The sequence below is a fragment of the Oncorhynchus mykiss genome, chromosome 25 (assembly GCF_057628025.1).
Source record: "Oncorhynchus mykiss isolate SJ-2025 chromosome 25, ASM5762802v1, whole genome shotgun sequence".
NCBI classification, from domain to species: domain Eukaryota; kingdom Metazoa; phylum Chordata; class Actinopteri; order Salmoniformes; family Salmonidae; genus Oncorhynchus; species Oncorhynchus mykiss.
This window is the reverse complement of record NC_143046.1, coordinates 16977535-17004625: the sequence shown is the minus strand read 5'-3', so window position 1 is coordinate 17004625 and position 27091 is coordinate 16977535. Positions and strand designations below refer to the sequence as shown.

The 27091-nt window shown below is 44.3% G+C and overlaps 1 protein-coding gene across 16 annotated transcripts in view; it reads right to left on the bottom strand.

Annotated features, from left to right (window-relative positions):
- Positions 1-6396: 6396 nt before the first annotated feature.
- Positions 6397-27091, bottom strand: part of LOC110504679 (vascular endothelial growth factor A-A) — a 22258-nt gene continuing 1563 nt past the window's right edge. For 2 of the 16 annotated variants that reach the window (XM_090220250.1, XM_036969966.2), the window contains exons 2-12: positions 17411-17571; positions 16929-17046; positions 16327-16426; positions 16081-16156; positions 10905-10950; positions 10521-10717; positions 10356-10429; positions 10215-10247; positions 9289-9360; positions 7272-7457; positions 6397-7079 (exon numbers count right to left, since the gene is read on the bottom strand). In XM_090220250.1, coding sequence (XP_090076376.1) covers positions 7058-7079; positions 7272-7457; positions 9289-9360; positions 10215-10247; positions 10356-10429; positions 10521-10717; positions 10905-10950; positions 16081-16156; positions 16327-16337 — 717 coding nt within the window. In that variant the 5' untranslated portion in view covers positions 16338-16426; positions 16929-17046; positions 17411-17571 and the 3' untranslated portion in view covers positions 6397-7057. Of the gene's footprint in view, positions 7080-7271; positions 7458-9288; positions 9361-10214; positions 10248-10355; positions 10430-10520; positions 10718-10904; positions 10951-12811; positions 16157-16326; positions 16427-16928; positions 17047-17410; positions 17572-27091 lie in introns of all 16 variants that reach the window. The other 14 variants (XM_090220251.1, XM_036969967.2, XM_036969964.2 and 11 more) reach the window with 10 other exon arrangements.

The window sequence follows — 27091 nt, the reverse complement described above, 5'->3', positions numbered from 1 at the left end:
TGTTTAATGAAGGAAACTCCAATTCCCTTTTGAGTTGAACTAAATCAGAGGACCGCCCATGAGCCCAGTTAGGGTCAGGCATCCTGGGACAGCCCCTTTTCTGCAATTCCGAATAAAAACCCAATCTTGAGAATTCCTCAACCAGACCATGTTTCTCTCAATCAAGGGAGTACAAAGGTTGCAGACCATTGCTGAATCTTTTAACCATACCACATGGTTGAACTCTTAGACTATCGATACCGACAGAATAAGAACAAGTCTTTGATATTAATTACTAGTCTGCAGCTAGGAATTCGGTATCATTGAACGCGAAGAACGACAACCGCTGAAACATCCATTCTATAACGAAACTAATTCATGTTACTCTGAACGATCTAGCCTAAGCACGGAGAGAGAGAGAGAGGACAAAAACTGTCCAACAGAAACAAACTTTTCAACAGCGATCAAGACGACACACTGAGTGTAAATATATATATTGATTGCAATTGTTCCCGAATGAGTGAGCGTTCATGTGCAAAGGATTAGCATTTCAATTGTTATAATTATCACTCTGTAGTGACTTTAGTCAACCCCCACTTCCCCTTTTGTCTAACAAGCCGCCATGCCGGTTTAGCCCACTAGGGCACATTCCCCTATCATTTCTTGTAACCATATTTACTTTGTTGTTTTGTTTATGCAATTCTGTGAATTACTTAGTTAGTAATAAATAAGTGATTTAAGACAATTGATGTATGGATGACTCATAATGAAGACTGGGTTTGTGCAGATAACCAACAATTTAGGACGTTTGGAATGAGACTAACGTGAGGTAAAGTAAATAATTCATTAATCAGAAGACTCTGGATCAGATATGAAAATATTTATTTTAGGAAATGCTAACTTCGTAATCTGAATATTTTCCTTGGTGCCCCGACTTCCTAGTTAATTACAGTTACATGATTAATCAGTAATACTAATTACAGAGAATCTTTGATAAAACTAAGTCTTCAATTTAATGATAGTAAAGACACGACAACACACTGGTAGGAACTTACAAAAAAACAGAACAAACTGGAATGCTATTTGGCCCTAAACAGAGAGTACACAGTGGCAGAATACCTGACCACTGTGACTGACCCAAAGTTAAGGAAAGCTTTGACTATGTACAAACTCAGTGAGCATAGCCTTGCTATTGAGAAAGTCCGCCATAGGCAGACCTGGCTCTCAAGTAAGTCAGGCTTTGTGCACACTGCCCACAAAATGAGGTGAAAACTGAGCTGCACTTCATTACCTCCTACCAAATGTATGACCATATTAAAGACACATATTTCCCTCAGATTATACAGACCCAACAAATCCAATTTGGATAAACTATCTATTGGGTGAAATACAACAGTGTGCCATAACAGCAGCAAGATGTGTGACCTGTTGCCACAAGAAAAGGGCAACCAGTGAAGAACAAACACCCTTGTAAATACAACCCATATTTATGTTTATTTTCCCTTTTGTAACTTAACTATTTGTACATTGTTACAACACTGTATATAGTCATAATTAGACATTTGAAATGTCTCTATTGCTTTGGAAACATATGTCCCATGCCAATAAAGCCATTTGAATTGAATTGAAAGAGAGAAAGAGAGGGGAGCGAGCAAGAATGAAAGATAGGGAGTGAAGGAGGGAGTGAAGGAGGGAGTGAAGGAGAGAGAGAGAGAGAGAGAGAGAGAGAGAGAGAGAGATAGAGAGGAGGATGAGGAGTTTCAGGGACACATCACAACAAGTCATTGGTTATCAGGGGCATCACCATCGTAGCAGACACAGTAAGTTCCAATATTACTCTTCACCAACATGGCAAGGTTCTGGGGCATTTTCAGAGAGTAGACGTTATTACAAAAAAAAAGAGATGAATCCTTGTCTCCTGATGGATGAGTCACTCTCTCTTCCTCTGTTCCCCTAATCTTGTGCAGGCGTCTATATTTAGTCACTGGCAGGATGCCCTTCGAGACAGGTAGGCCAGGCAGCATCGGCCTTGAGCTCACTCTCACTGGAGCCCACTCTGTCTTTCTCTCAGTGTGGGCCCCAAAAGATGAACTGCATCACTGAGAGAGATAGAAGATGAAAGAGAGAGAGAGCGAGAGAGAGAGAGACAGACAGAAAGAGCTGCCTATCTCAGGGTGTGGAGGACCCCAAAAGATGAACTGCATCACTGAGAGAGATAGAAGAGGAAGAGAGAGAGAGAGAGAGAGAGAGAGAGAGAGAGAGAGAGAGAGAGAGAGAGAGAGAGAGAGAGAGAGAGAGAGAGATCATCTGCTAATGGAAATTGCACTGTCACTGCCTCACAACCTCTGACATGAAAAGTCCATATGAGGACGATTGAGTATATTCCCATAAAATCACATTATCATCACTCGTTTGAAGATTAAAATAATTTCCACTCAGCAGTACACACACAGACAGTGACGTAGACCCCCCACTCCCCCCCCCCCACACACACGTGTGGCTGATTCAGCACAGTTCATGTGAGGAGGAGAGGCAATATTATTTCTCATATCACGTCACTCACACACTCTATATCCCTCCGTCCTTCACTCCCAGGGTGTCACTCTAATCCTCAGCCTGTTTATCTTTCATTATTGTTCAGGGAGATGAAAGGGAAGAGAGGAATGAAGAAAAGGGAGGAGGGAGGATGGCAAAAGAGGGATGACGTCAAAGTGTTTACGGGAAGGACATTGGAGAGACTACCAATAACAATACCTTTTACGAAAAATAAGACGTTTCATTTAATCATATCTGGAACATTGTATCATGGTTGTTTTGAACATTTCCTGGTAGTATTAACATCTTCAATAGGACAGTATGCTTTGTTTACATAGACATCGAGTTGATTAGTCAGACATAATATAGGCCTACTCTGCATGGTACAGACAGTTGCACACTTACATCAGATTGGGCACAAAAGGTGTAGCAGCATAAATAGTATCAGTGATATACACATCACAACGCATTTGTACAGTCTAACATGGGAGTATAGTCGGAATGAATTACAAGACATTCTAAAGTATGCTCTACATCATACACAAGATGGTGGTTGGATATAAGACATAAGATAGTATTATGTATGTTTAGTCAGGGTCTGCCTGCTATAGCTGAGTATAAGATCATGGGGGCTAGAATAGGTCTACCTGGACAGTCTACAGTAGATAGGGTATCTGCCAGACTCGCGTTGTCCAACTCGTGGGTCTACAACAAGGTGGTTGAGGGAAGACTAGGTGCGTGCAGACAAGAGGAGCAACCAGCACATTCATTTAGACTATGTCATGGACATGGGTAGTATACTACTGCTTGAATAGAGCATTTAGTCCCTTCTAGAAGTGTCTTTCTGTAACTGGCAAGTTTCCTGTGGACCAACACACAGCTAGACAATGATGCTTTGCGAAATATACCTCGGGGGTTTTGGGTTGGCATTCATTGGCCACCATTCAGAGGAGATGAGCTCACAGATGCTTCCAGCTATAGGGAGGGGAGGCACAGTCTGGTCTGACTGCCCTCACAGGACCAACCTCAGAGCCTGAATTCAAACACACGTCACATACAGCTCACAAATCCCTCAGCTATATATCTGTTAACAGGCAGAGTTCAGAGGAATAGCTGATATGTTGTCAGAGTTTTATCTCATATTTTGGAGAGGAATCTGCTACAACTTCAGCTAAAATACTCATATGATCATCTCAGTCTCTGAATCAGAGACCATACTTATTGCTTAGTGAAAAGAGACTTTTCAGACTGAGTTTGAAATAAAAGGACAATATAAAAAGGAATGTCAGTGGAATAACATTTGGAATGTGACACAGGCTCAGGAATTACATTAGTGGGGTTCCAGCACTGCTAAGAAGAGGAACAGATTGGAAGCTTGAACAATGTTAAGTAGAAATGAACTATTTTCAGTGTTGAATGGGGTTCTAACCAATATTGTAGCTGTATCCTAACCCCACAGCTCTACATATCCCACACAGACAGAGAACTAAATGGTGTATTTTCACTGCAGTGGGAATGTGTATTTGCTAGACATCATTTTTCTGGTCATTATTTTAGTTACCCATTAGAATGTATATTGTGTCCTATTTTGTGGCCATTGAGAACTCTCTCAATATGTTTAAATGCCTGACGTCTACCTAGTGGTCTTTGTCGGCCACCCAGAGGGACTCTTTATGTACACGGATTATGGACAAATAAAAACGAAACAAAGAAACATTCCACAATATACAACATCTAATAAGTCAACTGGACAAAATTATGCCAAAATATAACAAATTCTACAAAGAAAATTAAACAGAAACAAACATTTGGACTTATTTAGACTCTTATATTGCATTCATTTCTAATCAGAAGTGTGTGTGTGAACCCTTGGACCATAGCCAAGCCTCATCATTGTCATTCCCCTCACTGCCCTGTCGGCGTGAACAGCTCATTCACTCCAGAGCGGAGAGATGGAGACAAAAACCAAATCAAACAGATGACAGAACACCCCTCAATGATACAGCCTGTAAAACCCCTCAGTGATCCAGCCTGTAAAACCCCTCAATGATCCAGCCTGTAAAACCCCTCAGTGATCCAGCCTGTAAAACCCCTCAATGATCCAGCCTGTAAAACCCCTCAGTGATCCAGCCTGTAAAACCCCTCAATGATACAGCCTGTAAAACCCCTCAATGATACAGCCTGTAAAACCCCTCAATGATACAGCCTGTAAAACCCCTCAGTGATCCAGCCTGTAAAACCCCTCAGTGATCCAGCCTGTAAAACCCCTCAATGATACAGCCTGTAAAACCCCTCAATGATACAGCCTGTAAAACCCCTCAATGATCCAGCCTGTAAAACCCCTCAATGATCCAGCCTGTAAAACCCCTCAATGATCCAGCCTGTAAAACCCCTCAGTGATACAGCCTGTAAAACCCCTCAATGATCCAGCCTGTAAAACCCCTCAGTGATCCAGCCTGTAAAACCCCTCAGTGATCCAGCCTGTGAAACCCCTCAGTGATCCAGCCTGTAAAACCCCTCAGTGATACAGCCTGTAAAACCCCTCAATGATCCAGCCTGTAAAACCCCTCAGTGATCCAGCCTGTAAAACCCCTCAATGATCCAGCCTGTAAAACCCCTCAGTGATCCAGCCTGTAAAACCCCTCAATGATCCAGCCTGTAAAACCCCTCAGTGATCCAGCCTGTGAAACCCCTCAGTGATCCAGCCTGCAAAACCCCTCAATGATACAGCCTGTAAAACCCCTCAATGATACAGCCTGTAAAACCCCTCAATGATACAGCCTGTAAAACCCCTCAATGATACAGCCTGTAAAACCCCTCAGTGATCCAGCCTGTAAAACCCCTCAGTGATCCAGCCTGTAAAACCCCTCAGTGATCCAGCCTGTAAAACCCCTCAGTGATCCAGCCTGTAAAACCCCTCAGTGATACAGCCTGTAAAACCCCTCAATGATCCAGCCTGTAAAACCCCTCAGTGATACAGCCTGTAAAACCCCTCAATGATCCAGCCTGTAAAACCCCTCAATGATCCAGCCTGTAAAACCCCTCAATGATCCAGCCTGTAAAACCCCACAATGATCCAGCCTGTAAAACCCCTCAATGATCCAGCCTGTAAAACCCCTCAATGATCCAGCCTGTAAAACCCCTCAGTGATCCAGCCTGTAAAACCCCTCAGTGATCCAGCCTGTGAAACCCCTCAGTGATCCAGCCTGCAAAACCCCTCAATGATACAGCCTGTAAAACCCCTCAATGATCCAGCCTGTAAAACCCCTCAGTGATCCAGCCTGTAAAACCCCTCAGTGATCCAGCCTGTAAAACCCCTCAGTGATCCAGCCTGTAAAACCCCTCAGTGATCCAGCCTGTAAAACCCCTCAGTGATCCAGCCTGTAAAACCCCTCAGTGATCCAGCCTGTGAAACCCCTCAGTGATCCAGCCTGTAAAACCCCTCAATGATACAGCCTGTAAAACCCCTCAATGATCCAGCCTGTAAAACCCCTCAGTGATCCAGCCTGTAAAACCCCTCAGTGATCCAGCCTGTAAAACCCCTCAGTGATCCAGCCTGTAAAACCCCTCAGTGATCCAGCCTGTAAAACCCCTCAGTGATCCAGCCTGTAAAACCCCTCAGTGATCCAGCCTGTAAAACCCCTCAGTGATCCAGCCTGTGACCATATGCTGTGAATGAGAGAGACTAACTGTGGCATGTTAACCCATCTGTGCCATTCAGTGTGTAGACCACACAGATACAGTCTTTGCAGCTATTCAACTCACTTAGCTATAGGTCCATGGGGTATCCCTGACGGCTTTATACACACAACAAATAGCTGGTACGTGTGTGCATGTGTGTGTGTGTACATGTGTGCATGTATGTTCATTCACTATTCTATATCCTTACTGCACTTTAATGACTTGACCCTCCTATTGGGGGTCTCCCTGTACACAAAATATAACACACGTATCAATATCAGGATCATTATGTCTGTTGCCATTGTCTTTCTGCAAAACAGTCCAATAGCAGTTCATGGGCAAAACTGACCCATGGTGTCTATGAAGACAACAAAACTCAACATGAACACGTCTGTTAAATCTGATCTGTGATCAGTCTTTAAATCCTCTTCATGTCCAAAGTTCCAATGTCCCATACAGCATTGGAGGTGTGAGTGTTGAATTCTGTCTGGTCCACAACTTACGTCCTGGCGACTCACTACCTCACATCGCCCTCATGTTACCAGACATCTAAACTCTTTACATTTGGTCCCATCATTTACTCTTGTGAAGGAGAGTGTTACATACATGTTGACTGGACGATAGCAGCTAAGCGCCTGAAGAAGCTGTGTGATGAGACTGACTACACATATACAGCTCTACACACAGGTACATATATTTATGTTGTAATACTGCACTGACTTGGTGGTTCTGGAGGGCAAGGAAGAGGAGAGTTAGGGGTACATCCTCCATTCCTCTTTGTTGCCCAGACTTCTGCTTAGCATGGATGAGAGTGGATGAGCATGGATGAGAGTGAGTCTGGAACCATCGGAGAGAAAGAGCATCACCGCCTCCTGGCCTCACATCTAAAACAAAAAATGAAACAAGAGAGAGAGTTTAGATCAGATTGATTAAATACGTAATGTTGGGATGTTGTTTAGCCAGGTTTGAATGTGGTTGATGCATGGTCACAGTTGATACTACATCTCTGTTAATGGTTCAAGCTCTCCTTCTATGGCTCTGGTTTTGAAGGTGGTTTGCTGTCACTGGACACTGACCTGCAGAGGTGCTGGTTGAGCCTCCTCCCTTTCTGACTGCAGCTCTCTGTGGTCACGTTGCAGCGACACCGACACAAATGCAAATCGAGTGTCCACTTCCTCCCAGGACAGGGGGTACATCGAGGGCCTGGCAAGGGAGACGGGGTGGTCGGGGGAGGAGAGGGCGTAGTGGGGGGAGAGGAGGGTCTGTGGCGGTAAGAAGAATAGAACAAATACTGCAACTTTAAAACAGACACCAGTGGCTTTCAAACCTGATGTTCCACATAGGATTCAAGAGGAATAAAGCTGTCCCTGTGCCCATTGCAGTAGACATCCTCTTGTCTGAGAGACCCTTTAATGTGCCATTGGCTGGGATTCCCATTAGGGAGTTAACCTCAGTCTGTCTAAGTGAGTCCATCCATGACTGAGTTAACTCACCCTGGCCTGTCTGGGAGGCTAATGGACTTCTTCAATGAAGTGATTTAATTAATGAAGCAGCTACAGAGAGGCCATCTTTGTGTGGGCCTGGCTGAGTGGTCATGGCTGGGTTGCCACAGAGAGAGCAGGAGGAGGTGGTGGCTGTGCTGCCACAGAGAGAGAGGGAGGACATGGTGGCTGGGTTGCCACAGAGAGAGAGGGAGGAGGTGGTGGCTGTGCTGCCATAGAGAGAGAGGGAGGAGGTGGTGGCTGGGTTGCCACAGAGAGAGAGGGAGGAGGAGGTGGAGGCTGGGTTGCCACAGAGAGAGAGGGAGGGAGGGAGGGAGGAGGTGGAGGCTGGGCTGGCACAGAGAGAGAGGAGGTGGTGGCTGGGTTGCCACAGAGAGAGCGGGAGGAGGTGGTGGCTGTGCTGCCACAGAGAGAGAGGGAGAATGTGGTGGCTGGGTTGCCACAGAGAGAGAGGGAGGATGTGGTGGCTGGGCTGCCACAGAGAGAGAGGAGGTGGTGGCTGGGTTGCCACAGAGAGAGAGGGAGGATGTGGTGGCTGGGTTGCCACAGAGAGAGCGGGAGGATCTGGTGGCTGGGTTGCCACAGAGAGAGCGGGAGGTGGTGGTGGCTGGTTTGCTACAGAGAGGGGGAGGAGGTGGTGTCTGGGCTGGCACCGAGAGGAGGGAGGAGGTGGTGGCTGGGCTGGGCTGCCACAGAGAGAGAGGGAGGAGGTGGTGGCTGGGTTGCTACAGAGAGAGAGAGGAGGTGGTGGTGGCTGGTTTGTCAGAGAGGGAGGGAGGAGGTGGTGGCTGAGTTGCCACAGAGAGGAAGGGAGGAGGTGGTGGCTGGGTTGCCACAGAGAGGGAGGGAGGAGGTGGTGGCTGGGCTGGCACAGAGAGAGAGGGAGGGAGGGAGGAGGTGGAGGCTGGGCTGGCACAGAGAGAGAGGGAGGAGGTGGTGGCTGGGCTGGCACAGAGAGGGAGGGAGGAGGTGGTGGCTGGGTTGCCACAGAGAGAGAGGGAGGAGGTGGAGGCTGGGTTGCCACAGAGAGAGAGGGAGGGAGGGAGGAGGTGGAGGCTGGGCTGGCACAGAGAGAGGGAGGAGGTGGTGGCTGGGCTGGCCCCGAGAGGGAGGGAGGTTGTGGCTGGGTTGCCACAGAGAGAGAGGGAGGAGGTGGAGGCTGGGTTGCCACAGAGAGAGAGGGAGGGAGGGAGGAGGTGGAGGCTGGGCTGGCACAGAGAAAGGGAGGAGGTGGTGGCTGGGCTGGCCCCGAGAGGGAGGGAGGTTGTGGCTGGGTTGCCACAGAGAAAATGAGTCACCAAATTAGGCAGATTACACACCTGCCAGTAACTCAATGGGATCTGATCTGAGTGATGGATGGGCCTGAGAGACACTGAGTGAACTCTGACCCCTATAAGAGGACATAGCTGACAGCAGCATGATGGGTGGAGAATTGAAGAAGAAAGGCTGAATTCACTTTCTGCTGTGTGTGGAGTGATATTCTTGGAATTACTTGTGCGTACCCACAGAGAAACAGATAGTTGCTTAGGCTTGTTCATAAATAAAGAAGCAACAACTCAGGAGTTAATTTAGCATGTTTAGTTGAACTTACATAGTTCCACTTTTCTTTCGTTTGGATTTTCCTCTCTCCCTTTTCCTGCCTTTCCTCAGAGGCTTCGCAGGCCTATTAGTCAGAGACATACATCTGTGTCAAACAACAATACATCACAATAGCAGATCAAAATCTAAATAGATACATTATAGACTGAGTTAAATGCCTCTAATTCCATTTTTTGTGGGATACCCTTAAAGTCCAACAGCTTTATTAGAAAAGAAAATGTCTGCCTCAGTCTCCCTTTCAAGCTTTCACTCTTGGGCCAGTAACTGAAAGGTTGCTAGATCGAATCCCCGAGCTGACATGGTAAAATTCTGTCATTCTGCCCCTGAACAAGGCAGTTAACCCACTGTTCCTAGGCTGTCATTGTAAAATAAGAATGTGTTCTTAACTGACTTACCTAGTTAAATAAAGGTTAAATAATAAATACATTTAAAAAAACTATTTTTACTCTCTCTCTATCCCTCTGTTTTCACTCTTTCCCTAACTTTCCCTCTTTGTGGGCCTTGACCTCTGTCCAGCTCTGTTGGTCTAACGCCAGCTAGTCACTCTGCCACTAGGTCAGGGGTGGGCTGGGGCTTCCAAACATGTGACAGAGCAAAAGTAGCCTTGCCTTAGCGTCTTCTCAGAAATACTATAAAATAACATGGTGTAATAATAATGTTGTGTAGAAATAGAAACTTCGATCTGCTTTGGTAATTGCTCTCAGAGCACTCACTCAGCACAAAGGGTAAGGTATCTCTATGGAGACAGTGGCAGGTGAACTGTCCCATGGGATATTAGGCTAGCGCTCGAGCATCACAAAGACGCTAACTCACTAAGCTAGAAGAACACAGAAACAGATACCCAAACACACACTAAGAGACACACACACAGACAAAACACAAATGTACACAGACAGCCACATACATACAGTACTGTACCTGGTAGGGGCCGATTGAAGATTCTCTTTTAGTCTACAGGGAAAGAGAGCGGGTTATTTGAGGACACACACAGAGAATGCAGTCATGCATAGACCGCGTGCGTGTGTGTGTGTGTGTGTGTGTGTGTGTGTGTGTGCTCACCTGCACTCACACTGGCTGTGCTCAACGAAGTCCAGCTCAATGAGCTCATGCTTCATGAAGGAGGTCTTCATTAGCTGCAGAGTACAAAGACACAAACTACGGTTACAAATCATTCTGTGTGTGAGAGTGTGTACCTCCAATGCGATAGAGTGTGTGAGTGTGTACCTCCATGGTGATAGAGTGTGTGAGTGAGGGCACACACTCCAGTGCCTCGTCGGAGCAGCACCCACCACAGCGGCGGACCGACACACAGGAAGGCACGAAGAGGTGATGCGTCTCTCCCGGGAACTCCCGCCACACCTCCACCAGGGTATCCCTGGGCTCACAACCACTCCGAGAGTACACCTCCAACCACCGACGCACTGGAGGGAGGGAGAGACAGAAATGTCAGATGAATAGGTTTGACAAGGTCACTAACACATCACAAATCTAGTCATAATGTATTCATTCTCACTTTATGAATCTCCACTCTGTTATTCATACACACACAGTTACTCATCATCAGCCTGTTCATATATGCTGGTGTGATTATCACGGGGGGGGGGGTACCTTCTCTCGATTTGGGGGTGGTGTCCACAGGTCTCCAGTGGGCTAGCTGGAAGAGCAGAGGCAGAAGAAGAGGTGTGTCAGGTGGTAAATCCCTGCATGTTTTTAACCTTATATACAGAGACGACCCCTAGTACCCCACAGCCCCTCGTACCCCACAGCCCCTCGTACCCCACAGCCCCTCGTACCCCACAGCCCCTCGTACCCCACAGCCCCACGTACCCCACAGCCCCTCGTACCCCACAGCCCCTCGTATCCCACAGCCCCTCGTATCCCACAGCCCCTCGTACGCTCTCATGCTCTACACTGATACCGAATACCTTAGCCAGGTGAGTAACACACAACAAAAAAACATACTATGTAGTTTACACACACACAAAACACAAGCACACACAGACGCACGCACGCAAACACATCACACCCACCCACCGTCATTATTAGATCTGAGTGGACCAGGGCCACTGCTGAGAGAATGTAGACTTCGCCCAACCGCCCAACCCTGCCCCTGTGCTCTCTTTACAGTTTCTGGTTTGGCCCCATTTCATTTGGAGTTCACCGATGTGTGTGTGGCCATTTTGTGAACACATACTGTAGTGTCTGAGCAACAAGAAACATGTCAGATCACATGGGTGTTTCATTCAAATCACAAATCAATCAGCGCAAAACATCCCCAGGAGTAGGGCGGGCTATAGCTCCACAGGCCAGCCCCTGGGAGAAGTAGGGTGGGCAATAGCTCCACAGACTGGCCCCTAGGAGGAGTAGGGTGGGCAATAGCTCCACAGACTGGCCCCTAGGAGGAGTAGGGTGGGCAATAGCTCCACAGACTGGCCCCTAGGAGGAGTAGGGTGGGCAATAGCTCCACAGACTGGCCCCTAGGAGGAGTAGGGTGGGCAATAGCTCCACAGACTGGTCCCTAGGAGGAGTAGGGTAGGCAATAGCTCCACAGACTGGCCCCTAGGAGAAGTAGGGCGGGCTATAGCTCCACAGACTGGCCCCTGTGGAGGAGTTGATACTGTCACCCCAAGTGTGTGTTCGTTGTACTGCTCCCAGAGAAGACTATTCCCCTCCAGGCTGGTTGCATTTCTTCCTGGCTGACACTGGCACAGTCTCACTCTCTCTGTGTCTCCCTCTCTGACACACACACAAGTAATGTAAACAGTGCCAGCCAAGCTCTTGCAGCAGCCCACAGTGCCAGCTGCAGCATCAGTCTTAGACCTTCTAACTGCCAAAATTAACCCAGCTTTCCCCCAGGGGGACGAGTAGAAAAAGCCGTTGTGACCACTGTGTGTGTGTGTGTGTGTGTCAGAGAGAGAGAGAGAGAGATGTGGGCCCCAATACAACATGATTCCCAGGACCTCCAACCTGATATATCCCACGGCTACGCAGCTCAATCAGGGCAGCTTCGGGTCACTACATGTTCTTGATATAAAACCAATCTGCCATGTGAAGAGTTGTGTGTCTGAGAGTCTATTATGTTGGCTAATTATTATCCATCCCCATATGTCGCTCATGTACAGTACATGAGTGTTGTACATTGTGTTACAAAGAACATGTCAGTCATTCTGACAGAGTTGTGCCACATTGTGCCTATCCATACATGGTACATGAGTCTACCATTAGTCAACATGGTACATGCTCTAGGAGAGTGAGAGGTGCACCACAGAATTCTGTAAACCTTCATAAGCTCAGAGCGTCAATGACCGTGGGGGTAAGCTCCAAACACACAAGGATCAGTTCGAAACAAAGACGCTATACTGCTCCTAAAGTCACTGTATTCCCATCTTTATTTTCTCTTCAAATATACCACATGTTTTGTTGCATAATTCAGGCAAAGGAATAAAAAAATCTAAACTCCTGAGATTTCCATGCAAACAACTGTCTACCAGAGTGTAGTATGTCAGATAACTAACCTTAGCATGGGACGTGGGTATTCTGGAGAGCAAGAGGAACTGAAACATTCCTAGAATAACTTGAAGCATAATCCCCATTGTGCAGAACTCCAAAAAGCCTAATTTTCCGTAAATTAATTGATGATTTTCTTTTGTCTTTTCACTCCACTCAATCAATATTCAATCTGCAGTCCTTAGGTTCCATGTTATGGATTGACAGACCGGGTGGCATTCCCTTTCCGTTGGTTAAGAACGTGAAATATATTAATGTATACATACAAGTAATTATGAATCCGTCTATGGCAAATGAGTAGGCTAACACTCAAATGAGTGGCTTGAGATTGTAACTTAATTCATCAACAATTGCACCATGTATTTGGCTACAATATAACAATTTATAATCGAATGCCATCAATCGGCCAAATCATTCTTGGCAATCAAGCGCACACATGCATTTTGCATATTGACAAATAGCCTGCATATTGACAAATAGCCTAGTTTAATAAATCTCAGTCGTTCACGTTCAATTCAATACAGTTTGGTTGCATCTATTTTACTGAGAGTTGTGTGAACTTTGAATGATGGCCCCCAATATTCCAAAGCCAGAGGTTCGGGTATGTAAACCGGTTACATTCGCCCATTGTTGGCCAGAAACCCATGAAACGGTCCGTGGTTGAGCGTCAGTAGTAGCGTGACTACAGGTCCATTTATAGTCCCGATAAGATATTTTGCGATATTGTATCCTTGTCTCTAAAAACGTTTAAAAATGACAAAAAGCACTTATTTACGATCCAACACTAATGTCTTGAATCACAGAGGCTACGGTGCCGAACGCACATCTCATGACACTGCGCAGCCTATCCACAGCGGTGTCTCGGAGAAATAGCCTAGATGACGTTTCGTTGAAGACGCATGTGCCGCGGCGACTTATCCTTTTATCCTCTTTGATAATAACACATAGAAGTTAATGGTGCCAGAGCAGTTCACAAAGAGAAGGGTCCTTGACAGCGTCTCTTGGTCTGTTATGATTGGTTGCTAATGTCCTTTGCCCTTCAGATCACAATTAAAAGGCGCACTCCACTCGACGCACTCCGAATTCCGCGTAACCTTTGCACTGCCAACTTTTTCAAAATGACATGGACGCACCCGCGCACTGGACACAGGTGAACGTCGCCCTTCAATTCGTCATTCAGCAGGTCAATCAATAATTTACCACTCCACTTTCTCAGCCACATAATACATTTTATAATAACGATACATTAAAGGGGGTAATTTTATTGCACTAAGATCTCTTTATATCATTCACCCAAATCCACATCCAAGCTCTCACAGACAGACACATAAAACACACAGACCACTAACTGATCGCCCCCAGTGAATTGATATTAATCATTTATTTGGTTGGAATAATACAACTACTTTAGGTCACAGTCAGAGGCTTACAAAACCTTGATCAGCAGCACTAGGTCACAGTCAGAGGCTTACAAAACCTTGATCAGCAGCACTAGGTCACAGTCAGAGGCTTACAAAACCTTGATCAGCAGCCCAGACCGTACAGTGAACCCTGTCTCCCATCAGTTTGTCTTTAAGTCGACAGAAGAGTCTCTGTCAGTTTGGTGTGTTTTGGTTATGAGGGGGCACTTGTGCACTACATAGGGGATGTCGGTATGCGGGGACCTGTTATCTCCTGTGGTTTCAGCTAAGGGCTTGAGAAACAACACAAGGCCATAGAGTCATTAACACACACTGCACCACTCGCTCACTCCCAAACCTGACAGGACATGCGAGCGTGGAATCAGGTGAGAAACAAATTCAAAATGAAACATTGGAGGTTGTTGGTTGAGATCAGAGGAACAGTGTTTACTAATTTATTCATCATTGCATGACTCCACGACACCGTGACGAGTTAAGGCTGTCATTAAACATCACTAAAACACAATCTGTGACTTATGGTAAGTGTCGGTTGGCCGTCACCACAGCAATAAATGAAATACATTTCTAATCTCAATAAATCTGCCTGCGTGGCACTTCAGTACTTTCCATAGTATAATTACCATTCCTAAAATGAATTCTTCAACATCAGAGAAGTGTACCATTAAATACCATTTTAAAAAGTCCTAATATGACTTCATTTTCAAAATGTCTCTTGATTCCATGTCATTTCAATGGGAAAGTATATAGAATATCTAAGGACAGTTGTTCCTCATCACATAACCAGGAAAAAGCAGAAGGCCCTAATTATGCATGTAGGTAACATTGTTAGGAAAAACTCCTGTCCCGAACAGTATATTTTTATGACTATTTGGGTCCACCATGGGCCCAGTAGCAGAGTCAAGAGATCCATGATATCATTGACACACAGAGCAATGACTGAATCCCAGTGGTTCAAGGGCAGCTGTGCAGAGCACCCCCTTTCTGTCATTAAGGGATTCTACCTGTGATTAAAGTCTTTACATTACGGAACCATAGGCTTACATTACGGAACCATAGACTTACATTACGGAACCATAGACTTACATTACGGAACCATAGACTTACATTACGGAACCATAGACTTACATTACGGAACCATAGACTTACATTACGGAACCATAGACTTACATTACGGAACCATAGACTTACATTACGGAACCATAGACTTACATTACGGAACCATAGACTTACATTACGGAACCATAGACTTACATTACGGAACCATAGACTTACATTACGGAACCATAGACTTACATTACGGAACACTGAAGTTTACAATATCTGGAATGCCCCATCTCAAGTGGGCAAATTCACACAGTCCCATGAATCTTGTTGAGACTGCCTCTGAACGGTCGTGGGGGAAACAGCATGTCACGGGTATGCAAACCAATTAGCAACTGGCTAACAGGAGTCTTGGTTCCATCCAATAGCGGAAGAGATGTGCTGCTAATGACCTACTGCTGTTAGTCTTGTGATACCAGACCAAACCTCCACAACGTATTCTCCGCCTGGAGAAACCTAGAATGGCTGTGGGGCGAGGCTTTACTGTGACAAAGACATGTACCCCATTAATGTTTCCGTTTCACCCAGGTATTACACACTTGTTTTTTAACTCCTTGGCTTAGTATCCAAGGTCCAAGCAAACGAGAGATGTGCACATCATCAACGTCTGCCACAAACCACTGAAAAAGTTAACTACTCCTAACTCAATCAACCGTTCACTCCCCTTCCTGAATGACTCCATTCCTCTTCCGATGTGTTCGGCCAAATCAATCCCCCTTGTTTTACCATGTGCTCGTATTCTACTAAACTCCTACTTGTTGCAAGTGATTTTGTATTTCTCCTGAGAATTCTGTCTGAGGAATCTCTGTCTGCTTCTTAAACCCGTTCACTCTGTGAATCAAAATGAAGAAATATATAAATCAGTTCCAGCCTCAGGTATTTCACACCAACAAATCATATTAATACATATTCCATGCAATGTTGATTATTACTACTACCCTAACTAGAACAGTGTAATAAGTTATAATACATGCAATATGTTTATAACTTCTTTCACACACCTTGCCCTCATTGTAGATCTGCTTGATGGCCTGTTCTTCTCGTCCGTGAAGTTGTTATGGACAGACTCCTACTGTCTGTGTGACCGGAAGAGAGAGACACCTGTCAGACATCACAGACATACGCACAGCACACAGAGGAATATCGTTGGCAGTTGAATTGGCATTTTGATTATTATTCATGTTTTATTATTCTGTGCTAGTACAAATGTAAGTCATATACCAGGAAAAGTTTAATCTCTACAATCAACACAAGTGCTGCCAAGTCAACGTGCAAAAACACAGATTACCAGATCTATGACAGCATAACCTGGGTCTGAGCCAGGGGCACCTGTGCCTACAGACAGACAGTTATCTGAGTTTACAGGCTATTTAGTCTAGACTATGAATGAGTAACAAAATAGTAATAGCAGTAATAGGCAATTGTGACATTTTGGCACAGATGTTTGTCATAATTCAGAAATTCTTTAGGTTTAGGAGTGACAGATTACGTTCCTAGAATGTGACAAAATTACTGAATTTCTTATTTAACTATGAGAGTGTACATACATACAGAATCAATGTCCAATCATCAATTTCACTCTGATCTTTCCCCATGATGTTACCTGAAGAGAAGCTCAGTCACATGATGAGCATACAGTAGCTAATTATTCTAAAGTTCATCTTCCTCCCCCACTCCTCAGGTTGACAGGGTTTGAACTGATCCTAGTAGCGCATACTCTCCTGAGAGAGAGAGAGACAGAGACAGAGAGACAGAGACAGAGAGACAGAGACAGAGAGAGGGAGAGCCAGAGAGAGGGAGACAGAGGGAGGGAGAGATACAGAGAGGGAGACAGAGAGAGGGGGAGACAGAGAGACAGAGAGAGGGAGGGAGAGAGCCAGAGAGAGGGAGACAGAGGGAGAGAGGGGGAGACAGAGAGGGAGACAGAGGGAGAGAGGGGGAGACAGAGAGAGAGAGGGGGAGACAGAGAGAGAAGAGTGAGAGAAACAGAGAGAGAGGGACAGAGAAATAAATAAAAGGTAAATAAAACTATTTTTAAAAGTGTGTATGAACTCTGGAGGGCTGTGTGTGTGTGTGGTTACATACCTGGGGTTGTGTGGAGGTGGGTCTGAAGGCCTGTCCCCCGGTAAAAGGGTGCTGTAGCCGCAGGTCGTACTCTCTCCGGGACACCTCCTTACTCAGCACCCTGTAGGCCTCGTTCAGCTCCACAAACTGGCCATGCAGCCCCGGGTTAGACAGGGCACTGTCTGGGTGCATTTGGTAGAGAGACAAGAAGCAGTGAGGATTACTGATGAAAAAAAAACAATAGACACCAGCACACTGTTGACTGCTCCCGCTGTTTCAGTCAGTGCTAGATGGATGTGTGCACACTACTTTCGAGGATTAGGACAAATCAGGGTTACTACAGAACCCAAGGTGTAAGCTAAGGTTGCAAATGGTTGAATTTCTAAGACCAAAACATGCCGGGGGACGGTGGTGTGTGAAGTGGTTTAAACTACAACTCTACCAAAGGACAAGACTATACCACGTGGAGCATTGGCTACACGGCTGGAAATGGTTAAACTTGAGACTATCGGTCCCTACAGAATAAGAACAAATCTTAGACGTATAATTACTAATCTGACACTAAAAATGACGTAAACCTAGGGCGAGAATAGACTACCGCCGAAGCACCTATTCTATGAGAACATTTCTGAATGGTACTTTGAAGTATCCATTCTAACCAGGAAAGACTGTGACTTCAATGAAAGTTAACCAGAGACTCTGATGAACCCTACAGCACGATCAAGTATTCCAACAGAGAAGACAATAACAACATACGGGCGTAAATATATATACACATTACATTTATTCTCGAATGAGTGGCCGTTCATGTGCAAAGGATTAGCATTTCAATTAATATAATTATAGACTGTGTGTAGTGAATCCATGTTGCCTTTCCCGCTCTTTCTCAGTCCACACCCCCTTCCCTTTGTCTACCAAGCCGTCATATTGGCTTAGCCCACTAGGGACTTTTCCATCATGGTTAGTAACCAATACCTACTATTTGTTTTTATGTATTTCTGTGATTATTTAGTTAGTTAGTAAAAAAATAATCAAGCAAATTTGTATATTGGTGATTCATAATTTATGCTAGGGTTTGTGGAGATAATCAATCATTTTTACGACGTTCAGATGAGACTGATAGAAGGTAAAGAATAATTAATGATTGACCGCTATTGATATAAAAGATCTTCAGATCTTTAAGAGTGGATTCGGAAGATAGCCACTCTATATAATCTAATGCTTCCGTGGTGCCCCGGATTCCTAATGAGTTAGTTATTGCCTGATTAATTTAATCAAATAATTCAAAGTTAGGTAATCGATTTGAAAATAGCATGTTATTTAATTTAATCACTGTAAAGACACGACAAATGTCTTGCTCGAGCTGTGTACACAACTGGTTCACCTAGAAATTACGTAAACCCAGGACGAGAACAGATTACCGCCGAAGCATCTATCCTATGAGAACATTTCTGAATGGTACTTTGAAGTATCCATTCTAACCACTCTGTCTATATGCTATGTCTTGCTTGTCCTATGTTGCTCTGCGTGTGCTCACTGCTCAATGATTGTCTATATTGTAATTGTTTTTAATAACCTGCCCAGGGACTGTGGTGTGCACTGTCCCTGTAAAAATAAAATAAACTCAAACTCAAACCTCTGCTGTGATGCTCACAGGCAATGTGTATTGGAAGAGATTTCTGAATGTTCTTCGCCCAGCATACACCCCTCCAACCAGACATGCTTTATCTACTCATTTGCTGGATACAGAGTTCAACAGAGTTCAAGGGGTCAAGCAAATCATAGAGAAAGCAGACTGTATTGCAATCATCTCTGATGGGTGGTCAACTGTTCGTGGGCAAGGAATAATTAACTACATCATCTCCACTCCTCAACCAGTATTCTACAAGAGCACAGACAAGGGACAACAGACACACCGGTCTCTACATTGCAGATGAGCTGAAGGCAGTCATCAATGACCTTGGGCCACAGAAGGTATTGCACAGGTGACAGACAATGTTGTGAAAATGAAGGCTGCTTGGTCTAAAGTGGAGGAGTCCTACCATCACATCACACCCATTGGCTGTGCTGCTCATACATTGAATCTGCTCCTCAAGGACACAATGGCACTGAAAACAATGGATACACTCTACAAGAGAGCCATGGAAATGGTTAGGTATGTGAAGGGTCATCAAGTTATAGCAGCAATCTACCTCACCAAACAAAGTGAGAAGAATAAGAGCACCACACTGAAGCTGCCCAGTAGCACCCGTTGGGGTGGCGTTGTCATCATGTTTGACAGTCTCCTGGAGGGGAAGGAGTCTCTCCAAGTAATGGCCATATCACAGTCTGCCGATATGGACAGCCCCATCAAGAGGATCCTCCTGGATTATGTATTTTGGGAGAGTGGTAAGCAGCCTGAAACTCCTAAAATCTATAGCAGTAGGCAATGCACGGACTGAGGGAGACGATGCCATCCTGTCTGATGTTCAGACTCTTGCAGATGTAAAAGAATAATTCTGTACTGCCCTGCCCACTTCACTGTTGCTCCAAGCAGAGGAAACTGCAGTTCTGAAATACATCAAAAAGCGTGAGGACTTCTGCCTGAAGCCCATCCATGCCACAGTGTACATGTTGGACCCCAAGTAATGCTGGCAAGAGCATCCTGTCTGGTGCACAGATCAACAAGGCCTATGGTGTCATCACTTCCGTGTCTCTACACTTCCGTGTCTACACTTCCAAGAAAGGGCTTTGGGATGGAGATGCACTATGGCAGTTGTGCCAACATATCTCATCAGCCACCTGGTGGAAGGGACTTTGTGGATCTGAGGCTCTTTCCCCTGTTGCATCCATCATCCACCAAATCCCACCAACATCAGCCACCTCAGAGCACAACTGGTCCTTGTTTGGGAACGGGAACACACACGGGAACACACACGGGCACACACACACACGGGAACACACGGGAACACACACACGGGAACACACGGGAACACACACACACGGGAACACACACACACGGGAACACACACACATGGGAACATACGGGAACACACACACGGGAACACACACGAACACACGGGAACACACACACACACGGGAACACACACACACGGGAACACACACACACACGGGAACACACACACACGGGAACACACACACACGGGAACACACACACACGGGAACACACACACAGGAACACACACACACAGGAACACACACACACGGGAACACACACACACACGGGAACACACACAAACACGGGAACACAAGGGCACACACGGGAACACACACACACACACACACGGGAACACACACACACACACACACACGGGAACACACACACACGGGAACACACACGGGAACACACACACACGGGAACACACACACACACACACACACGGGAACACACACACACACGGGAACACACACACACACGGGAACACACACACACAGGAACACACACGGGCACACACACACACGGGCACACACACACACGGGCACACACACACACACGGGCACACCAGGCTGACTAATACAAGGGTTGAAAAATTGGTGGGCATCTGGGCAAAATTGAGGCTTTTTGAGCCTGACAATGAGCCATCCTCAACAAGGTTGAAAAGTGACAGTGAAGATGAGGCCTCAGAGTCTGATGTTCAAGAGGTGGACATTAAGGGGGTTCAGGGAGAAGACAAGGAAGCCTGAGAGGAAGACAACCAAAGCTTTAGTTTCAAGACTATCATTTTACAGATGTATTTTTAAAAGGTTTTTGGGAGATGCGATGGATCATTGAGGATCATTCAGTATTCCCATTATTTTGTTGTTCAGTGAAATCATCCCATGTGAAGAGTCCACTCATTTAATTAAAGTTAAATTCTTAACAAATGTTTTATATATTTTTTCTATTGGAAGGATTTAATCATTTGCAATTATATTTACTTAAGGTAAAAGGTTTGTTTGTCTCCATATGATATGGTAAATATATCCAATAGAAAAAATATCTACATTTAAAATGGTATTAATATTCATTTGCATATATTCCTGTTAATTCCCACGGAAAGTTTCCACCTCGGACTATTCCCCAAAATGTGCAACCCTACTGGGGGTGCTTTGCTGGTGACACGGAGGGTGATTTATTTAAAATTCAAGGCACACTTACCCAGTATGGCTACCACAGCATTCTGCAGCGATACGCCATCCCATCTGGTTTGCGCTTAGTGGGACTGTCATTTGTTTTTCAACAGGACAAAGACCCAACACACCTCTAGGCTGTGTAAGGGCGATTTGACCAAGAAGGAGAGTGATGGAGTGCTGCATCAGATGACCTGGCCTCCACAATCACCCAACCTCAATCCAATTGAGATGATTTGGGATGAGTTGGACCGCAGAGTGAAGGAAAAGCAACCAACAAGTGCTCAGCATATATGGGAAGTCCTTCAAGACTGTTGGAAAAGCATCGCAGGTGAAGCTAGTTGTGAGAATACCAAGAGTGTGCAAAGCTGTCATCAAGGCAAAGGGTGTCTACTTTGAAGAATCTGAAATATATTTTGTTTAACACTTTTTGGGCTACTACATGATTCCATGTGTGTTATTTCATCGTTTTGATGTCTTCACTATTACTGTACAATGTAGAAAATAGTCAACATAAAGAAAAACCCTTAATTGAGTAGGTGTGTACAAACTTTTGACTGGTGCTGTATATTAACAGTTGAAGTCAGAAGTTTACATAAACTAGTTTTAATGACTCCAACCTAAGTGTTTCAACCATTCCATAAATGTCTTGTTAACAAACTATAGTTTTGGCAAATCGGTTAGGACATCTACTTTGTGCATGACACAAGTCATTTTTACAACCATTTACAGACCGATTATTTCACTTAATCACAATTCCGGTGGCTCAGAAGTTTACATACACTAAATTGACTGTTCCTTTAAACAGCTTGGAAAATTCCAGAAAATTATGTCATGGCTTTAGAAGCTTCTGATAGGCTAATTGACATCATTGGAGTCAATTAGAGGTGTACCTGTGGCTGTATTTCAAGGCCTACCTTCAAACTCAGTGACACTTTGCTTGACATCATGATAAAATCAAATCAAAAGAAAACCACCAAGACCTCAGTAAAGAAATTGTAGACCTCCACAAGTCTGGTTCATTCTTGGGAGCAATTTCCAAACGCCTGAAGGTACCACGTTAATCAATACAAACAATAGTACGCAAGTATAAACACCATGGGACCACGCAGCGGTCATACCGCTCAGGAAGGAGACGCATTCTGTCTCCTAGAGATGAACGTACTTTGGTGCGAAAAGTGCAAATCAATCCCAGAACAACAGCAAAGGAACTTGTGAAGATGCTGGAGGAAACAGGTACAAAATTATCTATATCCACAGGAAAACAAGTTCTATATCGACATAACCTGAAAGGCCGATCAGCAAAGAAGAAGCCACTTCTCCAAAACCGCCATAAAAAAGCCAGACTACGGTTTGCAACTGCACATGGGGACAAAAATCGTACTTTTTGGAGAAATGTCCTCTAGTCTGATGAAACAAAAATATAACTTTTTGGCCATAATGACCATCGTTATGTTTGGAGGAAAAAGGGGGAAGCTTGCAAGCCGAGGAACACCATCCCAACCATGAAGCATGGGGGTGGCAGAATCATGTTGTGGGGGTGCTTTGCTGCAGGAGGTTCTAGTGCACTTCACAAAATAGATGGCATCATGAGAAAAAAAATACATGGCTATATTGAAGCAACATCTCAAGACATCAATCAGGAAGTTAAAGTTTGGTCGCAAATGGGTCTTCCAAATGGACAATGACCCCAAGCATACTTCCAAAGTTGTGGCAAAATGGCTTAAGGACAACAAAGTCAAGGTATTGGAGTGGCCATCACAAAGCCCTGACCTCAATCCCATAGAACACTTGTGGGCAGAACTGAAAAAGCATGTGCGGGCAAGGAGGCCTACAAACCTGACTCCGTTACACCAGCTCTGTCAGGAGGAATGGGCCAAAACTCACCCAACTTATTGTGGGAAGCTTGTGGAAGGCTACCCGAAACGTTTGACTCAAGTTAAAGAATTTAAAGGCAATGCTACCAAATACTAATTTAGTGTATGTAAACTTCTGACCCACTGGGAATGAGATTAAAGAAATAAAAGCTGAAATAAATCATTCTCTCTAGTATTATGCTGACATTTCACATAGTTAAAATAAAGTAGTGATCCTAACTGACCTAAAATGGAATTTCTACTCGGATTAAATGTCAGGAATTGTGGAAAAACTGAGTTTAAATGTATTTGGCTGTAGGTGTATGTAAACTTCCGACTTCAACTGCAGATATTTATTTTTGCATGTTAATTTGGCTTTAATACGTGTCACATTTCAGTTTGCAAACAAGGTAAAAAAAAAGTTTATAAATCACTGAGTTAATAAAGCCGCACACAAACATGGTCGCTCTTTTGCTTTCTTAAGGCAGCTCGAACATGCAGGTGTTCCAGCCTAGCTCAGTGCTTTCTGTGGTGGTGGGACAGCCCGCGGAAAATACGGAGCGTAGGGGTTGGTAATGTTTTTTAGTTGCGCTGTGATTGGCTCAGTGTTCTGTCACTCATGGGGACACCACGTCACTGCAAAATCTACGGGAGAGCTCAAAAATTCAAGCCCCTTGGGTGCTTCCATAGAGTTACATTAGAATTGCCCATCCAAGAAGGCTCAAGGTCATTGGCCACAGATTAAATGACATAAAATCATTTATATCTACCGTAGCTTTGATTGGACTGATCAAACTTAGCTAGCAAGCTAGCAGTCATTATCATGAATCAAATTGACAATCTACCGGCAAATCACTTTCAAACCTTGTCATATGAAGATAAAACACAATACAGATACAAATGTTTCGGTGTTCATAAATATTACACAACAAGTTGGAAATCGCAAATACAACAATGAGTGGTTTGGAAGGAATCAGTGGCTAACTGCAAGCGTTGCAAAGCAATCACTAGCCTGCTATTCAGTGGAGTGGGTGTGTGGTCCAAGTCTGGGCTTAAGGGTCTCTTTTCCAAGCTTAAAATAATAAACATTCAACACCGGTCATAATGTCAATCCAGCATGACTTCTGTCGTGTTCAAAACAACTGGAAACTCAAAAATCTCAGACTTCAGTGAACTCAAGACAACTGTGAACTTAAATGGTCATCCAACTCAGAATGACCTCTTTTTAGAGCTCCGACCTGAAGATTCCTGATTCGACCTTGTTTTTTTCAGTTCCCGGTTTTCTTGAAAGCGCCATAAATCCAGAGAATGCCAGACTTTGATGCAAAAATTTGCACTTAAGGACCGCCGTGCCACCTTCCTGTTCAAGTGAGCACAGCACAACAAGGTGAGTCCAAAAAAGTATTGTATGCTGCTGCATAAATTACGTAATATGCCAGGGATATATGTATGCTGTAGCTAAGAAAGTAATACTAAGTGTATGGTGTGTAGTAAGCGGTTAGTAGCCTTACCCTAATCATTTGGTCCCTTTTTCCCTCCTAACTTAGCCTACTGTTCTGACTTGGTGGTGCACATGTAGCCTGTAGCCAATGTTTTAGAGAAATGTCATCATTGAATATTGTAAGAGCTTTTATTGTCTGCTTATATGCCCCCTTTATTTATCCTACAGTTCTGACTTGGTGTACAGGGAGAATACTGTAAGAACGGCCCATGTTCTGAATTCTGTTGCTGTACATTTCAAAAGTGCTGAACCAATAGTTATATTGACTACGTCCGTCCTAGCTCGCTCATTAATGTCTTAATCAAAATGACGGATTGCCTCTTATCCGCTCGTCGTCCCTTATGCCATAATTTGTACATCTTAACTGTCAGTATAAACCACATTTGTTCAAGCAAGTCAGCCATATCAGCAGTTTTTTTTTAAAGGCAGTAAATGTTTAAAAGGCTGAATTAACCGTTGTCGCTGCCAGACAAGGCTCCGCTGATAGCCTGGTGTAGCCGTGGTAAGGATTCACTCCATGGTGCTGAAAATAAATATCTGCTGTTGGGACAGCTTTCTGTAGGCCCTAACAGTTTGTGGGCACCGTTTGTCACTGTTATAGTGCAATTAATATATTGTTTAGTGTTGTGTCCTGTAGTGCCTTTGCTGGCACGCATCGAAGAAAAAATGCAGAGTTTTCCCCACCAAAACTTACATGCTAAAACTGCCACTGCTCATATATATACTGGTAAACATACTGTACAGCCCTGTTAACATAGAGATCCGCACAACACCAAAATATAATATACATGAACACCGTGGGAATGCCATGTTGGAAGAAGGTAGAAAAATACTGTGCAAGAGTGCACTCGTGTGGTTGGACAGAGATGCTGCAATATAAACCATCATGCAGCAAACCCTAAATCTGTGCTGCTTGAACTGTGCCTTTCCTACATTTACTAAGTATATGAAGCTTTTAAATGGCAGACTAGGAGATTGTCGTACCTTTTTTGATTTGTCAAAAAATGCATTCTTTATTTGCTCCAGTGAGGCATCAGGTTTTACACCAAGAAGGTTGTAATAATTTACTGCCACTAATTAAACAGAATGACCACAAAGTGCTGGGATCACAGGCCTGGACTGGCAAGCTTTTAACAACTGAGGAATCATTGTGTAAGACAAATCAGAAAGGCTAAATCAGATTATTATGTAACCGCTTATTCTGATTGTAATGGGAACCTGGCAAAATTGTAATGGCAAAATTCTGGAAAACTGTCAAATCTCTTAAGGGTTCTACTTCCTCCTCTCTGCCACAACAAATTAATTCAGACACTGGCCTCATTACGGGGAAAAAATTACATCATTGATGCATTTTATCACCATTTTATTTCAGCGGGCTATCTCTTTGAAAGAACTTCTAAGCCTATTCACAATGATATTGGGCTGGATGCTGATAGTGTAAACTTTCTGCACGATCACAGAAATTATAGTTGGTACAGCTTTTCTTTTAGGCTATTTACAGAAAAAGGAGACCTGGATGCTTTGTGGGCAATAGACAACAAGAGATCCACAGAGGCTAACCAATTGAATCCAGGTCTGCCTATCATTGTTGGCTCAATAACTCACATTTTTTATTTAACATTGTTATCAGGAAATATTCCAAAAGTATGGAAATCAGCTCTTGTGCAGCCACTCCATATGGACGGGGATAGTAGTGATCTTCATCATTATCACCCCATTTCAAGGATTCCTTGTCTAGCTAAGATTCTTGAAACCTTGGTAAATGTACAACTTTGCTAATTATTATCTGAATTTTTTAAATTTGGAATGTAAACCAATCAGGGTTTAGGCCTGGACATACCACTATTACATCAACCACTTTAGTTGTTCATGATCTTGTCAATTGCTTTAGACACTAAAATGAAATGTGCTGCTTTGTTTGTGGACCTGTCAAAGGCTTTTGATACTGTTGAGCATGCTATTTTACTGAATAAGTTGTCCTCAATAGGCCTGAGCTCTGACGCCTGTTCTTGGTTTCATGATTATCTTAATGACAGAACTCAGACCATCGTGATTGATGGGGTTAAGTCTAAACTTCTTGAAGTACATGAAGATGTACCACAGAGGTCGATTTTGGGACCTTTTCTCTTCCCTATTTATATAAACACCATTGGTCAATCTGTTAAAAATTGTGAACTTAATCTTTATGCGGATGATACTATTATGTATGCTACTTCCCCAACTGTTGATCTGGCT